Here is a 17940-nt window from a genome sequence, read left to right as displayed (position 1 = left end):
TTGGAAGGAAGGAGGGAGGGAAGGAGGAAGGAAAGAAGAGAAAGAAAAAAAAAGAAGGAAAAAATGAAAAATTGTCACATAATAGACACTGACAAATAGCAATGGACACTATAAATGACTGATTTGTGTTTAACATTTGTAGAAAATGAAAATGAAAGAAAATATTTCATTTGCTCTTGTTTTCAATATGTACTACACATTCAATAGTATATTTTGAAGGAAAACCTCCACTGTACCTAATATAGGAATTTTTAATGATTGTAGGACCCATATTATTTCAGAAATAATTATTAAAAGGAGCCTTAATATTGGAGTTCCCATTGTGGTGCAGCGGAAATGAATCCAACTAGGAACCATGAGGTTGCGGGTTTGATCCCTGGCCTTGCTCAGTGGGTTAAGGATCCAGCATTGCCGTGAGCTGTGGTGTAGGTCGCAGATGCGGCTCGGATCCTGTGTTACAACTGGCTGTGGCATAGGCTGGCGGCTACAACTCTGATTAGACCCCTACCCCGAGAACCTCCATATGCCGTGGTTGTGGCCCTAAAAAGACAAAAAAAAAAAAAAAGCCTTAGTATTGTGGTAATATAATACAGATAATTATGTATGTATTAGTGTAATGGGATATATTACACAGAGTCCACAAATTTTAGAAACATAAAAAGATACATAACGTCATCAAGAACGTATTTATTCTATAGAAAGAAGATAGTTTTGTATCTAAACTTTATACAGAAAATGTGGACTTAAGATTCTGTGTGACTACAGTTTTATTATAGAAACTTCTCAGGATATTAGAGAATTCTATTTTTAAAACATTTCAAAATCTGTACAGTCTTATACAAAGTAAAATTGTTTCCAAGTAAATAGAAAATTTACTTGTTTGGGATTTTTATTATACTACACTTCAAGAATGCAAATATACATTATACACTGTTGTAATTGCAGGCTTTGTTAATCGTGCTACTCTTTATACTATTTTGCAGCCCCTTCTCCAGTCACCAATGTGAAAAAGGGGAAGATTGCAAAAAACAGCATCTCTCTGTCTTGGCAAGAGCCAGATCGCCCCAATGGAATCATCCTGGAGTATGAAATCAAATATTTTGAAAAGGTAAGACTAAGAGAATAAAAAATGTTCTTTCTTCCTTTAAAAAAAAATTTAGCAACTGCAGTTATCCAATTTGGGGAAAAGCATGTTACAATTTTACGTGTGAATCAATGACAATTGATTTGCAGTCATGATTAGGGAAGCTTGAAGTATACAGGGAGCACTTTATTTGTGGTTCTGCTGCTGCGAAATAATTTATGCTGCCAGAATACTGCCATGTAGTCTAACGTGAGCTTAGCTGGGGTTCACAGCATTAAAAGATGAAGTCTTAGGACATTTTCAAAGTGTCCCAAACACCGAAGTTGTTAACCTTCAGTAGGGACAGTGTACTACAAGGGAAAATGCATTCATAGGGCCAGTAACTGCATAATACCTATACTATTAAGTAAGTATAGGCAGGTAAGGCGTACATGCACCTTGCACTTTTTAAAAAATCTGTAACAAAAATCTAACACTGTAGCATCAAATTTATTTTATAATTTGATGGTGTAAAATCAAAAATACATGCCCCACATTCCCTATATTTTCTTGATTTTCTCTTTTGCTTGAGTTGGCTCCTAGGTCCGCTCACACACATTTTGCATAACAGCTGTTGAAATCTAAAGGCAGTAATCATCCCTCTTCCTCTCAATCTATAACCAAGTGATAAAAGTATAATACAGATGGAAACTAAAGACAAACTTAGTATTTCTAAACCTGGACTGGAGTATTTGGCTTAGATATGTAGTTGCCATAAGTCTTACTACGATGCCTAGCGCCATTGTACTATGACTTTTGTACAGTCTAGATTTAATGACATTCACCACTTAGAACAATTTGAGTTCCAAGAGAGCCAGATGAAGATAGATGAGTGCCCAAACCAGTCTCTAAGAGACAGGTAGGAGACTCTGACCCAGAAATGTGTTCCTGTGGAAGTAGAAAAGACTGCAGGCACAATGCAGAGAAGCAGATCCCAAAAGAGAAGGGAAGAAAGGGTTCAGCCACACTCACCCAACTGTCTCCCCGAGACTCCCAGGGCCATCACTCCTCCTCTTAGGGAAGAGTGAAGAAGGTGGGAGGAAGTTCAGAAGGTTACTTTGCGATACCTAAAAATTGTCCACTTTAGGACATTGGAAATGAGAGGGAAACCAAATGGTCCCCCTTATACTGATGCAAAGTATCATGAGAAATACCGATGTCCTATTAAAGAAAGTTACTTAAAAATTCAACATTCCATGTTATGCATAGATAAAAGAGTATAGTGGGGAAATACTATTTAAAGCAATTTGAAGTAAGTCATAGTATTCTGTAAATTGCTTCTTTCATCATCGATTCAACAATTACCTGTGTAAAGATACAGCAGAGAATAGGACAGTAGAGTTTACTGGAGGAGAGTGGGGTCATCTACATACTCTTTCTAGGTGTTGGATATCTGTACAATATTCATCTGTCTTGTAAGTAGATGAATAAGAAATCAATTACTGTTTTTAAAATAGTTGTCTTTCTAGGAATGACTTTCTGGTAGCATCACCTGTAACTGTTGGAGTATGAGGGAACATAAATGAAGACACTTAGAAGATAGTTTAGAAAAAAGTATATATCAAATACATCATTCACCAAGAAAATACCTCTGAGACAAAGCTATGTTAGGATAAGGTTTACGTATTTATTGTTTAAAAAAAGGGTAAATCAAGTAGAATATTATGACATTAGTATCCCTCCCCGATTCCTGTTTCTCTAGGAGTAGTGGGCCAAACTGAATGCAAATTCTAGAAGTCTGCGATTTAAACACATACTGTATTCAAAAATAATTTGTTAAATTCAGGTTTACATTCCTTTTCCAAGTTGTTTTTAAACTTTATTACTGTATACTAATGTCACAGCTAGGCAAATATATGTATTTGTGAATTTTTTGGTAAATATTTTAAGTTTCCAGATTTTTATTGTAATTATAGTTGATTTTTAAAGAGGTTGAGGATTTCTGTGGTGGCTCAGTGGTTAACTAATCCGACTAGGAACCATGAAGTTTCGGGTTCAATCTGTGGCCTCGCTCAGTGGGTTAAGGATCTGGTGTTGCCGTGAGCTGTGGTGTAGGGTTGCAGATGCGGCTCGGATCCCGCATTGCTGTGGCTCTGGCATAGGCCGGCGGCTACAGCTCTCATTGGATCCCTAGCCTGGGAAACCTCCATATGCCGCAGGAATGGCACTAGAAAAGTCAAAAAGACAAAAATAAATAAAAATAAAATAAAAGAAGTTGAAATGCATAATGGCATTTTAAAATAACTATACACCCCAAAAATACACATATCTTAGATGAAATAAAGTTCAATAGCAGAAAGACTCATTTGAAAAGTACTTATTTTCCTCTATAATTTTTCTTTATCTAAAGCAACTAGCTGGACCATTGTCTTTTCTTCATGTTTAAGGAAGTTTTTCCTTAAATTAATTTTCTCCTTATGAGTAACCTTTGATTATTTTCATTATATTACTTCACACAATAAGCATGAGTCTCGTATACATAATATTCATTCGGAGGCAGGATTTATCTCTTTTTCCCTTAAGCTGCTTTTGTTAAAGAGTTATTCAGTAAGCGGTGGGAAAGAGTTCTTTTCCATTAATATCCCTTCTATACATACTTCCATGTTACAGAAATGGTTTCCTTATCGTTCACTTTGTAATTATATTTATTTCTGTAAGATTTGGTTTTATGTTTAATATTTATATTTAATGCTGTATCAGTACATTCTGTTATGTGCAGAACTCAAAGTAAGAAAAAATAACTTGAGGAAAAAAGATTTCTACACATAGACTCCATAAATGAATAACAGGTTGCCTACTTACATGCTTTAAAAGCAACACAACCCTTGTATATTATTTGGGAGACGTTATTAACTTCTTTTGGTCAGTACTTTCCTTTTTTACTGAGAAGATGCTAATTCCCAGACTTTTTTGCCAAGCAAAATTATTGAACATACCAGTAAATACACCAAAGGTTGCTTCCCCCCCCCAGAAGGAGAAAGAAAAAAAAAAGAATAATGAGCTTTTATACCATGTATTGAGGTGGGGGTCCTGATAGGTTTCCAGAGCTCCTTTTGAATCTTCAGAATGACACCATCATTTTACTGGATGGCTCTTGGCCAGACACAGGTGGCAGAGCTTTCCAGGGCCTCTGCATTTGCCAGCTGGCATTTCTGCCTGTGATTGCCCTGCTCTAATAGAGGTCATTGGGCCACTCTGCTCCTGCATGGTGGTGGGCCCATTGCCATCTCTTAATTAAAGACAGAAGCAAAGGGAAGCTGCCCTTTGGCAGGGTGTTTGCCAGCTGGCTCCTCCTGCTCAGGCCCTCCCCTCCCTGCATGTGAACAGTGTCTGCTAAGCAGCTGGGGAATGTAGCTCATTTGCTCAGCTGGGGCAGGAAGGCAGCACAACCCACTACCCTAACCAAGGACTTGGCAGCCTTTGGTTCTGGGTACTGAAGATGTGTACATAGGTTTGTGATATGAAGGAAATTATGAGGAGGATTTCAAAGAGTGGATCCGAAGCAAAATTGAGAAGATACTTAGATAATTCAAAATGTGGATGTATGGGTTTTGATCCCTTAGATAGAAGCTTTACTAAGTCCCTTCAATAATCTATTCTATTCACTCAAAGAAACAGTGTGCAGTTAGACCTGTGATAAGGAATCATGGAGATATATATAATGTTAATGGATAAAGCAGACAGAATGTTGTATAATTTTGTTCAACTGATATTCAATTATGCATTATTTCAAGGAGCAGTATTCCACTTTTCTTGAGACTTTATTTTTTGGCAAAATTATCAATTTCTTTTTTTTCAATAGTGAGAAGCTACAATCACTAAGCTGTATATATATATTTTTTCCTTTTCAGTAGCATTTGCCATTATGTTATAAGGTCAAATCAAATTCACCTAGGACCTCTTATGCTCAGAAGATTGTGCCAGGTGCTATATAGATCATCTCTATCTCTGTATCCTCGCAAGGCTTTTGATAAATACTTTCGTCCCATTTTAAAGAAGAAAAAGCTTAGGTTGAGTTAACATACCCACATTTTCACACGTACTTAGTTCATAATGTGGCTAGAATTCTAACCCTGATATCCCTGTGCATTTTTTGTATATATAAAAAAAACTTATGTTACATATAAATTTTAATACTTTCTGTAAAAGTCCTAATTATATCAATTACCAGAATCTTAACTTTTCTCTAGATTTTTTTTTTTTGGCCAATTCAAATTCCCTTTAAATACAATGCACATAATGGAAAACCTATATTTTATAATTACTTACTGAAATTTATTGATTGAATCACAGCCAAACTAAAAAGTATAATATCATTGAGGAGGTCTTACCCATTCAGTCAGAAACTTGTGTGTACTCAGAAAATCAGTAACTACAATAGTTTATAGAAGCTATTTACCCCTTTTAAAAGGAACACATAAAGACATGCTTTTCTAGTGCTCTATTCATAGCACATAGAAGGGGTAACGGAGTAGACAAGAGAAGATCAATAAATATTTGTGAGTGAAGAAAATGACTGACATCACTGGGTAAAGTTTTAGAGAATTTAATTTTCTACTTTAAATTCTTTGGAAAACATTAATAAAATTTCCTAGTCACTTTAAAGTTTCAGCACTTAAATTAATCTATGCATTTAAAAAATTTGTTTATATAGAATGAATCAGAAAAACCTATTTGGATTAGAATTTAAACCATACCTAGCTAGAAAGAACTTTGGCTATAAAACCCTAAGAAAAGTTTACATGTTTGAGTATCTTAAATAAGGAACGGTAAAATTGCTTTAAGAGATGCATGTTTGCACATTGCATAGTTTAGATTTTATTGGTGACAGCATAGACCATGGTTAAAAGTTGACTTTGATGTGTCAAGTTAGAAAAAAAAATTAAAACAATAATTATCTAAATTACCTGTTTCATCCTTACAACATCTCTGTGAGGATATCCAGGCTCCAATTTATATCCCAGTTTTACAGATGAGGAAACTGAGGATAAAAGTAAAAATGGGTTTGCTGTATCTCAGCACATAATTTCAGTGTCCACAATAAAGGCACAATATGGCAGCTGCTGTAAACTTCAAGATACAAGGAGTGTGGTTTGTGTTTGTTTTAATTTTTATAGCATTATGAATATTAAATAATAACCTTACTCCCTTTTAGGGTGCTTGAGAAGTAAATGCTACATTCTTGTTTTCAATTTTTTCTCACTTAGGAAAAATAAATTGTTTACATGTTATTACCCTTAGATATTTTTTTAAAAATCAATACATTTTTCTGCTTGTAAAGACAAAATGCCCTGAAATGAGTAGAAAACAATGGTTGACAGTCATCAATCAAGTTATTGTAAATAAAAAGCAATTCTTAAAAAGGCAGGGGGATCTATAACTATAACCTGTTTTTAATTCATCCTATGGGATCTACCAGAAATGTAATAAATGCGGAAAGACCTCAGGGGAAAAACAAGGTTAGCCAAGAATTCACAGAAAAAAATATAAGGGAAGAGAAATGTCAGAATGGGGACTTTGTGTGTTTAAAATTTTTATAAATTTAAGATTTCATGTGCAGCATGATAGCTTCAGAGATAATAAGGAGTTGTAGATAGTTTGTCTAGATTTTTGTTAGCAGTCAAAGTCAGAACTGTTCCTCTTTGTTTCACTTCTCAAACCTATCTTTCCAGTGATACTTTTCCCTTTCCATCTCCATTCACTACTAACCCAGCCCCAACACATAAAAGTGAAGAAAATGGAAAGTTTTTAAAGAAGAGGAAAAAAATAGTTTTGCTTATTTGTATTTTTTTCTTCACTACACCTTACTTATTAGACTTAGTGCACAGAAACTTAGGTTCTGCAATGAAGTACTCATTCCTTCTCCCAAGCCCCTAAATATGATTAGAAATCAAATTCCCTGAAGATAAAAAGCATTAAGTCTTACCCGGCAGTATGTGAGACATTGTCACCTTTCTCTATGAATAAACTGCATGTTCAGTGCGCTCCAATAAAACATTTATGAGAAAAACAAGCACCTGCATACTAAAATAGAGTCTGTAAAATAATTTGTCTCCTACAAATTGTACTTTTTAAGTTTATGTATCTATTTCTTCCCAAGGCAAGCATGTTGGATGGGTGAGAACATACATACCATCTCTGAGTTCCAGAAAACACTTTAGGATTCTTTAATAAATAGCACATCTAGGATCTGTAGAGGTTTAGTTTCTAAAATACCATTTTTATATTAATAGCAACTCTATTCGTTTCCGGTTCTTTTTCTGATCTTTAATTCTAAGTTTTGCTGTCCTTAGTTATTCATATGTTGACTTCTTTTTATTGCATGTACATGTGTAATCCAAGGACCAAGAGACCAGCTATACAATTATCAAATCTAAAGAGACAACTATAACTGCAGAGGGCTTGAAACCAGCTTCAGTGTATGTCTTCCAAATTCGTGCACGTACAGCTGCAGGCTATGGTGTCTTCAGTCGAAGATTTGAGTTTGAAACCATCCCAGTGTGTAAGTCTTTTTAATTACTGTCAATGCATGTCTCTGTAATGGTTACCATAAAAGAGTCAGTGGATCAATACTCTCCCTGGGTATTCTGTCCATCTCCCGCTTCTTCTCTCTCTCCCAGGCATGACCCCTTCAGGTAGGAAGCATCTGTCATGCCATTATGGTGGGTTAGCAGGTTAACACATCGGTCCCAGCTCCTCATCACATTTAGTCTATGGGGAGATGAAGCATCAAGAGATCCTTAAGAACTGGTTAAACCTTTAAACCTTCCTTTTAAGGACTTTCCACTGCTGCCATAGTTTATTGAATTATTGCCATTTACTTTTTACTTGTTTTATTGAACTATGCTACTACGCTTAGTCTTTCTATGAAAATTCCACAGGGACTGTTTTATTAGTATTGAGTTTGGCAAGAAAATAGTGCTCCAAGGAACCAATATAGTTGTTTTTTAAAAATGAAATCTCAGGAGTTCCCGTCGTGGCGCAGTGGTTAACGAATCCGACTAGGAACCATGAGGTTGTGGGTTCGATCCCTGCCCTTGCTCAGTGGGTTAACGATCCAGCGTTGCCGTGAGCTGTGGTGTAGGTTGCAGACACGGCTCGGATCCTGCGTTGCTGTGGCTGTGGCATAGGCTGGTGGCTACAGCTCCGATTGGACCCCTAGCCTGGGAACCTCCATATGCTGTGGGAGCGGCCCAAGAAATAGCAAAAAGACAAAAAAAAAAAAAAAAGAAAGAAATCTCAGAGTTCCTGTCGTGGCTCAGCAGTTGACGAACTGACTAGCATACATGAGGACACGGGTTCAATCCCTGGCCTTGCTCAGTGGGTTAAGGATTCAGCATTGCTGTGAGCTGTGGTGTAGGTCGCAGATGCGGCTCAGATCCTGCGTTGCTGTGGCTGTGGTGTAGGCTGGTGGTTACATCTCCAATTAGACCCCTAGCCTAGGAACCTCCATATGCCACAGGTGTGGCCCTAGAAAGACAAAAAAAAAAAAAAAGATAAAAAAAGAAAGAAAAGAAAAAAAAAATATCTCTGGCAGCATCTCTGAGTAGAGGGTCTGGAAATATTTCTGGAAAATGCTTCTTATACTTTCTTTTTCATAAAATAGTAAAGATAGCATAAAACTTTTTCCTTAATGTCAAAGAAAATATTTACATTACATACTGTCCTAAAGCATACACTGAAAGCAAGATAAGAAGGCAGAAACTTACCTTATGAATAGATGAAAGACCTGACACAATTAAGTATTGTTCTGAAAAAATAACACAGAGAGGTAGTGTGAAATGTCAAATATGTGGAAATTTATATGATTGTACCTATACAGTACATATATGTACTTTTTAAAGTCAAGTTAAGTAAGAGTTAGTGATTTTAAAATGAAGAAAATAGGAGTTCCCATCGTGACGCAGCAGAAAAGAATTCGACTAGGAACCGTGAGGTTTCGCGTTTGATCCCTGGCCTCAAATAGTGGGTTAAGGATCTGGCGTTACAGTGAGCTGTGGTGGAGGTTGCAGAGGTGGCTCGGATCTGGTGTTGCTGTGGCTCTGGCATAGGCTAGCAACAAGAGCTCTGATTAGACCCCTGAAGTAAAATAAACTAAAATAAAATGAAGAAAATAAAATATATTACTTCTCTTTGAAAGTCAACAAAATGAGAGCTTAGTTATCAGATTTATTTTGTAATAATTAGGAGAATTACTAAATTAAATTTCCATATACTTGTACAATATAACTGCAGAAAATGAAGATATACTTCTATTTAAAGTGTGTTTAACTGAATTATCTAAAAAATAATTGTTATTACTTTAAAAATATCTTTCTGCTTTACTTGACTTTATATAGCTTAGGGTGCCATTGTGAAAAATAATGAATTATTTTTTTTTCCATGTAAGGAAAGTCCCATGTCTGAAGTTTAATTGACACTACTGAAATTTAAACATTTAATGCTATTTCGAGAAATTTCTTAATGTAATTGATCTGATTAGATAGAGTCAGAAAATTTCCATGATATGGGCAGTGGATTAATTATATACTCTCATATTTTGAACCCTGATCTGCTTTATGACAAAATAGGTGTTATATAAGCTGGCCACCCTAACAGGCCTTATTTCTATTTATGTGCCATTAGTAATTTATAATATTTACATGTTTTATCAACTCTGGGAACAAAGTTAGAGAGCAAGTAATACCTCCCAGTATGCTTGAGTGCTTGGTATGTCTAGTCACCAATGATGGAACGTGATAATATGTGAAAATAAAAAAAAAAGAAAATAGAACACTATAAACTATATTGGAAAAAATAAAATTAAAAAAAAATCTCACTTTTGAAGATTACAAAATTCTACTTAGTTTTCGAATGTTGGCATGTCCAGCAACTAGGTTCTCTTCAGACTATTTTATATTCTTCCCCTTCCTTTTTTAAATTAAATAATAGTTTCCAAGTATGCCCATATCATCAATCTGACCATTAAGAGAACTGAGACTGTTTTTCACATACTTTTATAAAGTCTCCCTTGAAACTGTCCTCTTTTAAAAATTTTCCATAATTTCTAGAGGGAAAGAAATATGAAACAAACATTTTTATTACAAAATCAGATTTTAGCGTTGTTAATAGATATTGAAAATATTTCAAGGATGCACTGCCTCCTAACTTTAGTGTGGGATTTTATTTTTATTTGAGTATGTGTACATGTATTTGCAAGCATTTTTGGAATGAATTTTCCTTTGTACAAATATCTGTTACATATACCAACCCCTTTGTCCTTCATGTAAAAGATTTCTGGATATAGTTCAGCAAGAATGTATTGAACACCTATTATGTGCTTGGTCTTGCTGGACTCTGGAGAAATCAACAGGAGTAACACATGGAAACTTTTCTCCAGGAAATAAGAATGCCATCTATGTAATTCTAAAGATTGGAATATTTGTGTCAAGACTCATTTTAGGGTAATAATTTTGTTCATTATTTTTAAATTCATTATCAACTCCCTACACATTAAAAGACATTTCACTCTAGGTACTATCCGTGACTCAGATAGACATTGATAATTAAAATAACACTTCCTTTTCGACTTCCGTACCATTTGTGTCATATGCATTCATTTGATAATGATTTGTGTAGGATTTTTTGAAATCACTTCAATTATTTTACTGTGCAATTATGTATATTATAACTTAATTCTTCACATGTGTATTATTTACAAAACACAGTTTGCAGATACTGGATTGCAGGAATTATGGTATCCTAAATATATTTGTATTTTTTTCTATTAAAGTTATCAGCAATTTTCATTTGGTGGATTTCAGTTAAAAATCCTGGCTTTAATAAAAATCACCATTGCTAAGGAAAGTCTGTCTTACATTCAGGTATATTACAACAGAAAATTATCTGAAAAATGATTGCTTTGAACATAAACTTTACAAATAATTTTCTAGTTGGTTACTCAATTCATAATCACATGATATATATATATAATACATCAACAATGTTATTGATTTGCTTTTTAAAACTTGTTAATTACCGATTTATGTTATACAACAGTCACAAAATTGTTATGAAGAGCTTTCCTTTTTCATCCACGTTAACTTCTATGTTAAAAAAATATATAGCCCTGGTGTTCTGTGGTGGCTCAGTGGGTTAAGAATCCAACATTTCATTGCTGTGGCTTAGGTCACTGCAGTGGCATGGGTTCAGTCCCTGGCCTGAGAAATAAAATTCTGTATATCATAGGTGCAGCCAAAAAATAAATTTTATGTATCCCTGAAACCAAATACAAATGATAAAAACAAGAATGCAAAATGCTTGTTTTAGGAAAGTTATTTATCATAGGATTTGGATGATTTTCCCAACTCTTTGTCAAGTTTTTGTTTATATTTTATAACTCACTTTAACTAAACATTCTTTCAATTTTGCTGTGCATACAAATAACATGTTTAAAATTGACCCCTTTTATTATCCCTATTCCCAATAGTAATGATAAAAACACAACAAATAGGAGTTCCTGTCATGGCACAGGGGAAACGAATCTGACTAGGAACCATGAGGTTTGGGGTTCGATCCCTGGCCTTGCTCAGTGGGTTAAGAATCTGGCGTTGCTGTGAGCTGTGGTGGAGGTCGCAGATGGGGCTCATATCTGGTGTTGCTGTGGCTGTGGTGTAGGCTGGCAGTTGTAGCTCCAATTAGACCCCAGCCTGAGAACCTCCATATGCCGCAGGTGTAGCCCCAAAAAGACGAACAAACAAACAAAGAACCAAAACAATTAAACCTAGCATGAGTGAAATCAACCAGCCAACCTAATCTTAAAACTTTGAGACCATCAGGCCAAATCTTTCTTAACCTCTACTTGTCCAAGATTTACCAAACACATTTGTGCTTCTTTTATGATTTTTTCCCCTAATGTGTTGCTTTCTTTCACCCAATTCTTACCTCTTTGTTTCAAAAATGTGTATAACCCAACTGCTGGATTAATGCTATTGTTTTTTTTTAAGTGGAATTTTTATAGAGATCATTGCAGATACACATGTGAGTGAAAACAACAATCCAGAGAGAATTCTTCTACACTTTGTTCAGTTTCCCTCAGTGGGGACATTGGACAAAGCTGTGGTATAATATCACAGCCAGGATAGTGACCTTGATGCAGTCAACCATGCCTACATTTCCTTGTACTTCTTTGTGTGTGTGTTTGCAGATATGTGTGTATTTAAATCCTTTACGGTCTGCTCACTGTTGAAGGTTCCTGTATCTATCATCACAGTCAACATACAGAACGGTGCCACCCTCATAAAGGTCCCTCTTGTTGCTTTTTTATAACCACACCCACTGCCTTCAGCAACAACTCCTTTCCCATAACCAACCACCGGCAAACACTAATTTCTAAATTATCCATTTCTAAAATCGTGACATTTCAAAAATATTTTATAAATGGAATCATACAATATGTGACCTTTAGTTTTTTTTTTTTTCACTCAGCGTAACAAGTTGTGCACATCCAGTCTGTTTTTTTTTTCATTGTCAAGTAGTGTTCTGTGGTGTGTAAGTACCACAGTTGTTTATCCGTTCATTCACCTGTTTGCAGATACCTGAGCTGATACCAGCTTTTGCTATTACCAATAAAAATGCTATGAACATTTATGTATATGTTTTTGTGTTTATTACCCTGGGATAAATATCCCAGAGTACAATGGCTGGCATCTTATGGTAATTGCATATTTCATTTTGTAAGAAATTCCCAAATTGTTTTCCAGAGTGGCTGTACTGTGTTACATTTCTACCAGCAATGTATGAGTGATCAGTTTCACCATATCCTCATCAGCATTTGATGTTGCCACTATTTTATTTTGTTATTTTGGACAGGTGGGTCGTGCTATCTCATCGTGGTTTTCATTTAAATCAATAAGAGCTGAGGATGTTCAGCCTCTTTTCACGTGCTTATTTGCCTGCTATGCTGCCTGAAGTTTCCCTACTAACTCCTGTGTGCTCATATTACATATCAAAAATTCTAACTTTGATAGGGTTATCCTGATCTGCTTTATTAATAGATACTTATTGCTGTGGGAGAAAGATCCCAAATACTCAGCCTAACTGTAGAAAACCCATATAATCTGTCTCCTACAAATCTCTTTAATCTCAATGATTAACTCAGTGGTTCAAATATTTAGTAAATATTTCAAGAATATCCATATAATAAGGGTTGGCAACCAGAAGTGTCAAGAACAGAGAGAGAGAAAACAATATGATTTTTCAGCAGACACCATCTTAAAGTTTCTGGGGATGATTTAAATATATAGTGATTGAATATTTTTTGCTATAGAATATTAATTTTCATATCTCATATCCTTTTAATAGTAGTAGGTTTCGTTGTTCCAAATTTTGCTTTTAAGCATTTCCAAAACATTCCCCAGCTACACTTCCAAAGCTACATTATAAATCAACTAATTTTTTTTTGTCTTTTGTCTATTTAGGGCCACACCCGAGGCATATGGAGGTTCCCAGGCTAGGGATGGAATTAAAGCAGTAGCTGCAGGCCTACGCCACAGCCACAGCAACACCAGATCTAAGCCGCATCTATGAGCTACACCACAGCTCACGGCAACACCAGATCCTTAACCCACTGAACAAGGCCAAGGATTGAACTCGTGTCCTTATGGATACTAGTTGGGTTCATTAACCACTGAGCTAGGAAGAGAACTCCCTAAATCAACTAACTCTTAATAAGCATATAAGAAAATAGGAAATATGGGTGACTAGAAGCTTAAATATTAAACAATTTAACAATATATAAAAGGATAATCATGAATCATATTGGACTTACACTTTTCCACCACTAAAGAATGAGCAAATATGAAATCATTGACAGTATCCTATATGTCTTTGATTTAGTTGATATAGTTGGGGATATTATTGATGCTATCAGGGCAAACAAAGGCATAAATAGTAAAAAATCTTGATGAATTATTTCCTTTTGGAAATAGCTCACAAATTAATAGGTGCAGATGAAATTTTCAATAACTAAAAGCCATCAAGGAACTTAGGAAATGATGCAAATTAAAAAAAATATATATATAAATATATATATAAATATATATATAAATATATATAAATATAAATATATATAAATATAAATATATATATAAATATATATATAAATATATATATATAAATATATATATATATAAATATATATATATATATATAAATATATATATATATTTGCTTTTTAGGGCCATACTTGCAGCATATGGAAGTACCCAGGCTAGAGGTCAAATTGGAGCTGCAGCTTCTTGCCTACACCACAGTCACAGCAACGCCAGATCCAAGCCACATCTATAATCTACACCCCAGCTTGTGGCAATGGTTGATCCTTAACCTACTGTGCAAGGCCAGGGATCCAGTCAGCATCCCTGTGGATACTATTTGGGTTAGTAACCAGCTGAGCAACAATGGGAACTCCCAAAAAAAGGTATTTTTAAAATTCTTCCTCGTAGCCCCTTGATTTAATTGCCTATTATACAAAAAGATCTAATTACAGTGGGCAGCAGATAAAAACATGTAAATATGAACATTTGGGATTTGATATTACTTAATAAAATAATTTCATAAAATGTAGTAATTTAAACAGTTTTGAAAAAACATGGCATGCCATTAACAACTGATTTTATGCAAGATCTTATCCCACAAGTAATTAAATCAAAATTTAATACTTTAGTTAGTCTGAAATTGCCCTGGTTTTATCAGTTACATGATTGTGAAAAAACAAAATATGGCAAGTATGGTTATTATTAGTTTTGTTGACTTCAAATTTTTTCTCATGCTAGTGAATTAATGTCACTCTGAATTTATTAAATGATAATGTCATTAAACAATAAGCATGCTATGGGTATCCTGTATAGGGTTTCTTAAGATCTTTAGTAAAATTTATTTTGCTCTATAGAGTTGTTATTTTAATTACTTGATTAAAAGTCATCACAAAAGAAAAATTCCCTGGCTTTTTTAGGTACAACTATCTCAGTATGTTTATATTCTTATTATGGTAATTGTATTGTTAAATATAAAATATTTTATCTAAATCCGTGTATTAAAAAAAGATCATGTAAACAAATCTAATCTTACTGAAGACTTAAAGTTCTAAATGTATGCCTTGGTATTTTTGAAAACGTGTTCCTATTAATAAAGCATATTTAGTGATTATATTCTGCTTGAAATGGATTTTAAAATTCTATTTGAAATAGTGATATCATATTTAACTTCACTTAGATCATAGCCACATCAGTGTGGACATTTTGGATATCTTAACCTATGTCTATAAGAAAGAGATCCCCCTAAGATAGTGAGGTTTGTTTTTTTTTTTTTCTCTAGAGAATTGCCACATGCAAACTCTAAAAATGTCAAATTTCATAAACCTAGTGTTTCCTATATAGGAGGTGTTTGAAATCAGGGATTAAGTCCGATTTTACTTGCAAACCTAAAATCCCTAAATGAATGCTATGCAAACAATTACATTCATTTTTTATGATGACAAGGAAATAATCAGTGACTTAGTGGTTCTTCCAAATTTCCATTTGGAGAATAAATATTTTCTCCTAAAGATGTCTTTTCAATTACACACCATTGAGAAGAGATATTAAGGGGAAATCTCAGCCAAGTGTGGGTGAATTGCTTTAATCGTGCATTGATTACCGACGATTAAGCAGCTCTTATTTGAATGCATATGATCGCTTTAACCACAAGCTCCATTTTCTCTGTCTCCTATCAGCAGTTGCAGCCTCCAGCGATCAAAGCCAGATTCCTATAATTGCTGTGTCTGTGACAGTGGGAGTCATTTTGTTGGCAGTGGTTATCGGCTTCCTCCTCAGTGGAAGGTAAGACAGGAAGCTGTGATTCTGAACTTTTGCAGCTGATCTCTTCCTTACCTTGATCTGACCATTTGGCTGAGAAGCACATCCCAAAACAAATCAGGCCACAGTAGATAATCTCAGTGTATGATGTATTTCTTAAGCCTTACTTTGTCCACATCAGTGCTAACTTTTAAGCATACAATTTCTCTTTTCCAGGTATACTCTCTCCACAAGAACAGTATTATAACCTGTTATTGTGTATTATATTGTTAATATAACTGTATCTTTTTCTGATATTTTTTTTAATTTAACCTGAATTTTATTTTCCTCTCAGAAGTGTTTATGGAAGTATCTCCTCAAAAGCTTCAGATTTAGTATTTGGGAAGGCCGTGTCTTTGCCACATGCAAACTTAGAGAACTAGAACTAATAATTCTAGTTAAGCCAGCACTCTATCCTAACAGGGTAATGAATACAAAGCAAACACTCTGGCAAATGAGCATTTTGAGAAATAACTACCTCTCTTTTTATGACTGCATTTATTTTCAGCTTTTGAATGAATCCAGCCTCAGTACCTCAATCATAGTGTATATTGATTTAAAGTGAATTTTATTGAATGTTATATCAATAGATACTTTAATATGTGTATCACATATCTCCATTTTTCATTTTGTACAAAATTAAAAGTAGAGCCCCAAAAAGATTTTATGTAGAAGTACTTCCTGACATTGAGCTGAACATAATCAACCTTCCTAAAAAAATAAATAAGCAAATAAAAGCATGAGTGTGTTCTCCTCCTGCAACAAACATATTTTCATTTTTTATCCAGGCCATTGGTGGAAGGGATATTCAGTAATGAGAGCTGTCCATTTGAAAATGAGTTGGTGTTAGACTGTTATAGGAAGCCTGATGAAAATCTTCCATGGAAATATTTAAACCTGCACAATTATGTGAAAATATATTATAAGATCCAAAAAGAAAGTCAGGAAATCAATGTTCCTATTGATTTGTTACTGTTTTACTCATTTTTTTTGACTCTTCAGCACCTATTCCACTAATAAATCTACAGTTAGGCATTTTCAGTTTACTATATATTGTATCCTGAAAAGATTTTTGGCTACATCCTTAAATTACAGTAGCGACATTTTCATAAAACAGTTACTTCCTTTGAACATCCTTTCTCTATTCTGAAAAATCCCTTTCCTCTAGTTCTTTTTCATTGAACAAGAGTGTTCAAAGTTTTTTAAAGAGTATATGGAAAAACCCATTGTTTAATTTTAATGTTAGAATACCAGTGATAGGTTTTAGAATTTCTAGTTGGGAAGCAGTTTGTGTTCTGTTGAGAACAGCTGGCCCTTCCCTGGCTCTCTAGTGCTCCATTGACCTCATCTTTCTGAAGTCACCTGGGCAGAATGCTTTCCCTTTGTCTCTGTTTTCTGGAAGATAAGCTAATTCCAGCAGTCTTGTCACCAAAACTTGGCTTAAATTTTGATCAAGTAAGGTAACTGAATTAAGTGAATCATAACTACGAAAAAAACTGCCATGAGATGATGTGTCTTTTCCATCCCCAAAAGGTTGATACATTTGCAGAGCTGGTTTGGAATGTCATTTATTTGCTTCTGGCTGAGATAGTAGTTGGCTTCTTCCTTTCTGATGAATCCAAAGGCATTAGTTGCCTTTAGGGATGTAGGCTCCTAAGAAGATATTTTATTTGTCAAGCACTGAATAAAAGCAGAGGAAAGAGCCAAGGTCTAAAGTTCTATAAGTTTGTGTGTTAAAGGGTTTAATTTTATTAAAGGACAAATAAAATACAGGATGTTTTATTGTAAACTCTATAGACGTAGACATCATAGACATAGACATTAACCTAAGTATCCTGAATGTGAATTTATTGAGGACATTCAGCCAGGGCTTCTCTATCGTGTTTATGTGAATCAGCCCCTCTTCCCTAAGGTTTTTTCCTAATCTATGTACAAAATTGACTTAAA

The 17940-nt window shown here is 34.6% G+C and overlaps 1 protein-coding gene across 1 annotated transcript in view; it reads left to right on the top strand.

Moving 5' to 3' along the window:
- The window catches only part of EPHA5 (EPH receptor A5), a 326237-nt gene that overhangs the window by 227308 nt on the left and 80989 nt on the right, over nt 1-17940 (top strand). Inside the window, exons 6-8 of the mRNA XM_047799235.1 lie at nt 984-1108; nt 7466-7625; nt 15873-15978. Coding sequence (XP_047655191.1) covers nt 984-1108; nt 7466-7625; nt 15873-15978 — 391 coding nt within the window. The remainder of the gene's footprint in view (nt 1-983; nt 1109-7465; nt 7626-15872; nt 15979-17940) is intronic.

The sequence above is a fragment of the Phacochoerus africanus genome, chromosome 10 (assembly GCF_016906955.1).
Source record: "Phacochoerus africanus isolate WHEZ1 chromosome 10, ROS_Pafr_v1, whole genome shotgun sequence".
Taxonomy (NCBI): domain Eukaryota; kingdom Metazoa; phylum Chordata; class Mammalia; order Artiodactyla; family Suidae; genus Phacochoerus; species Phacochoerus africanus.
Note: the sequence above shows the minus strand (reverse complement) of the source record. Positions and strands in the feature narration are given on the sequence as shown.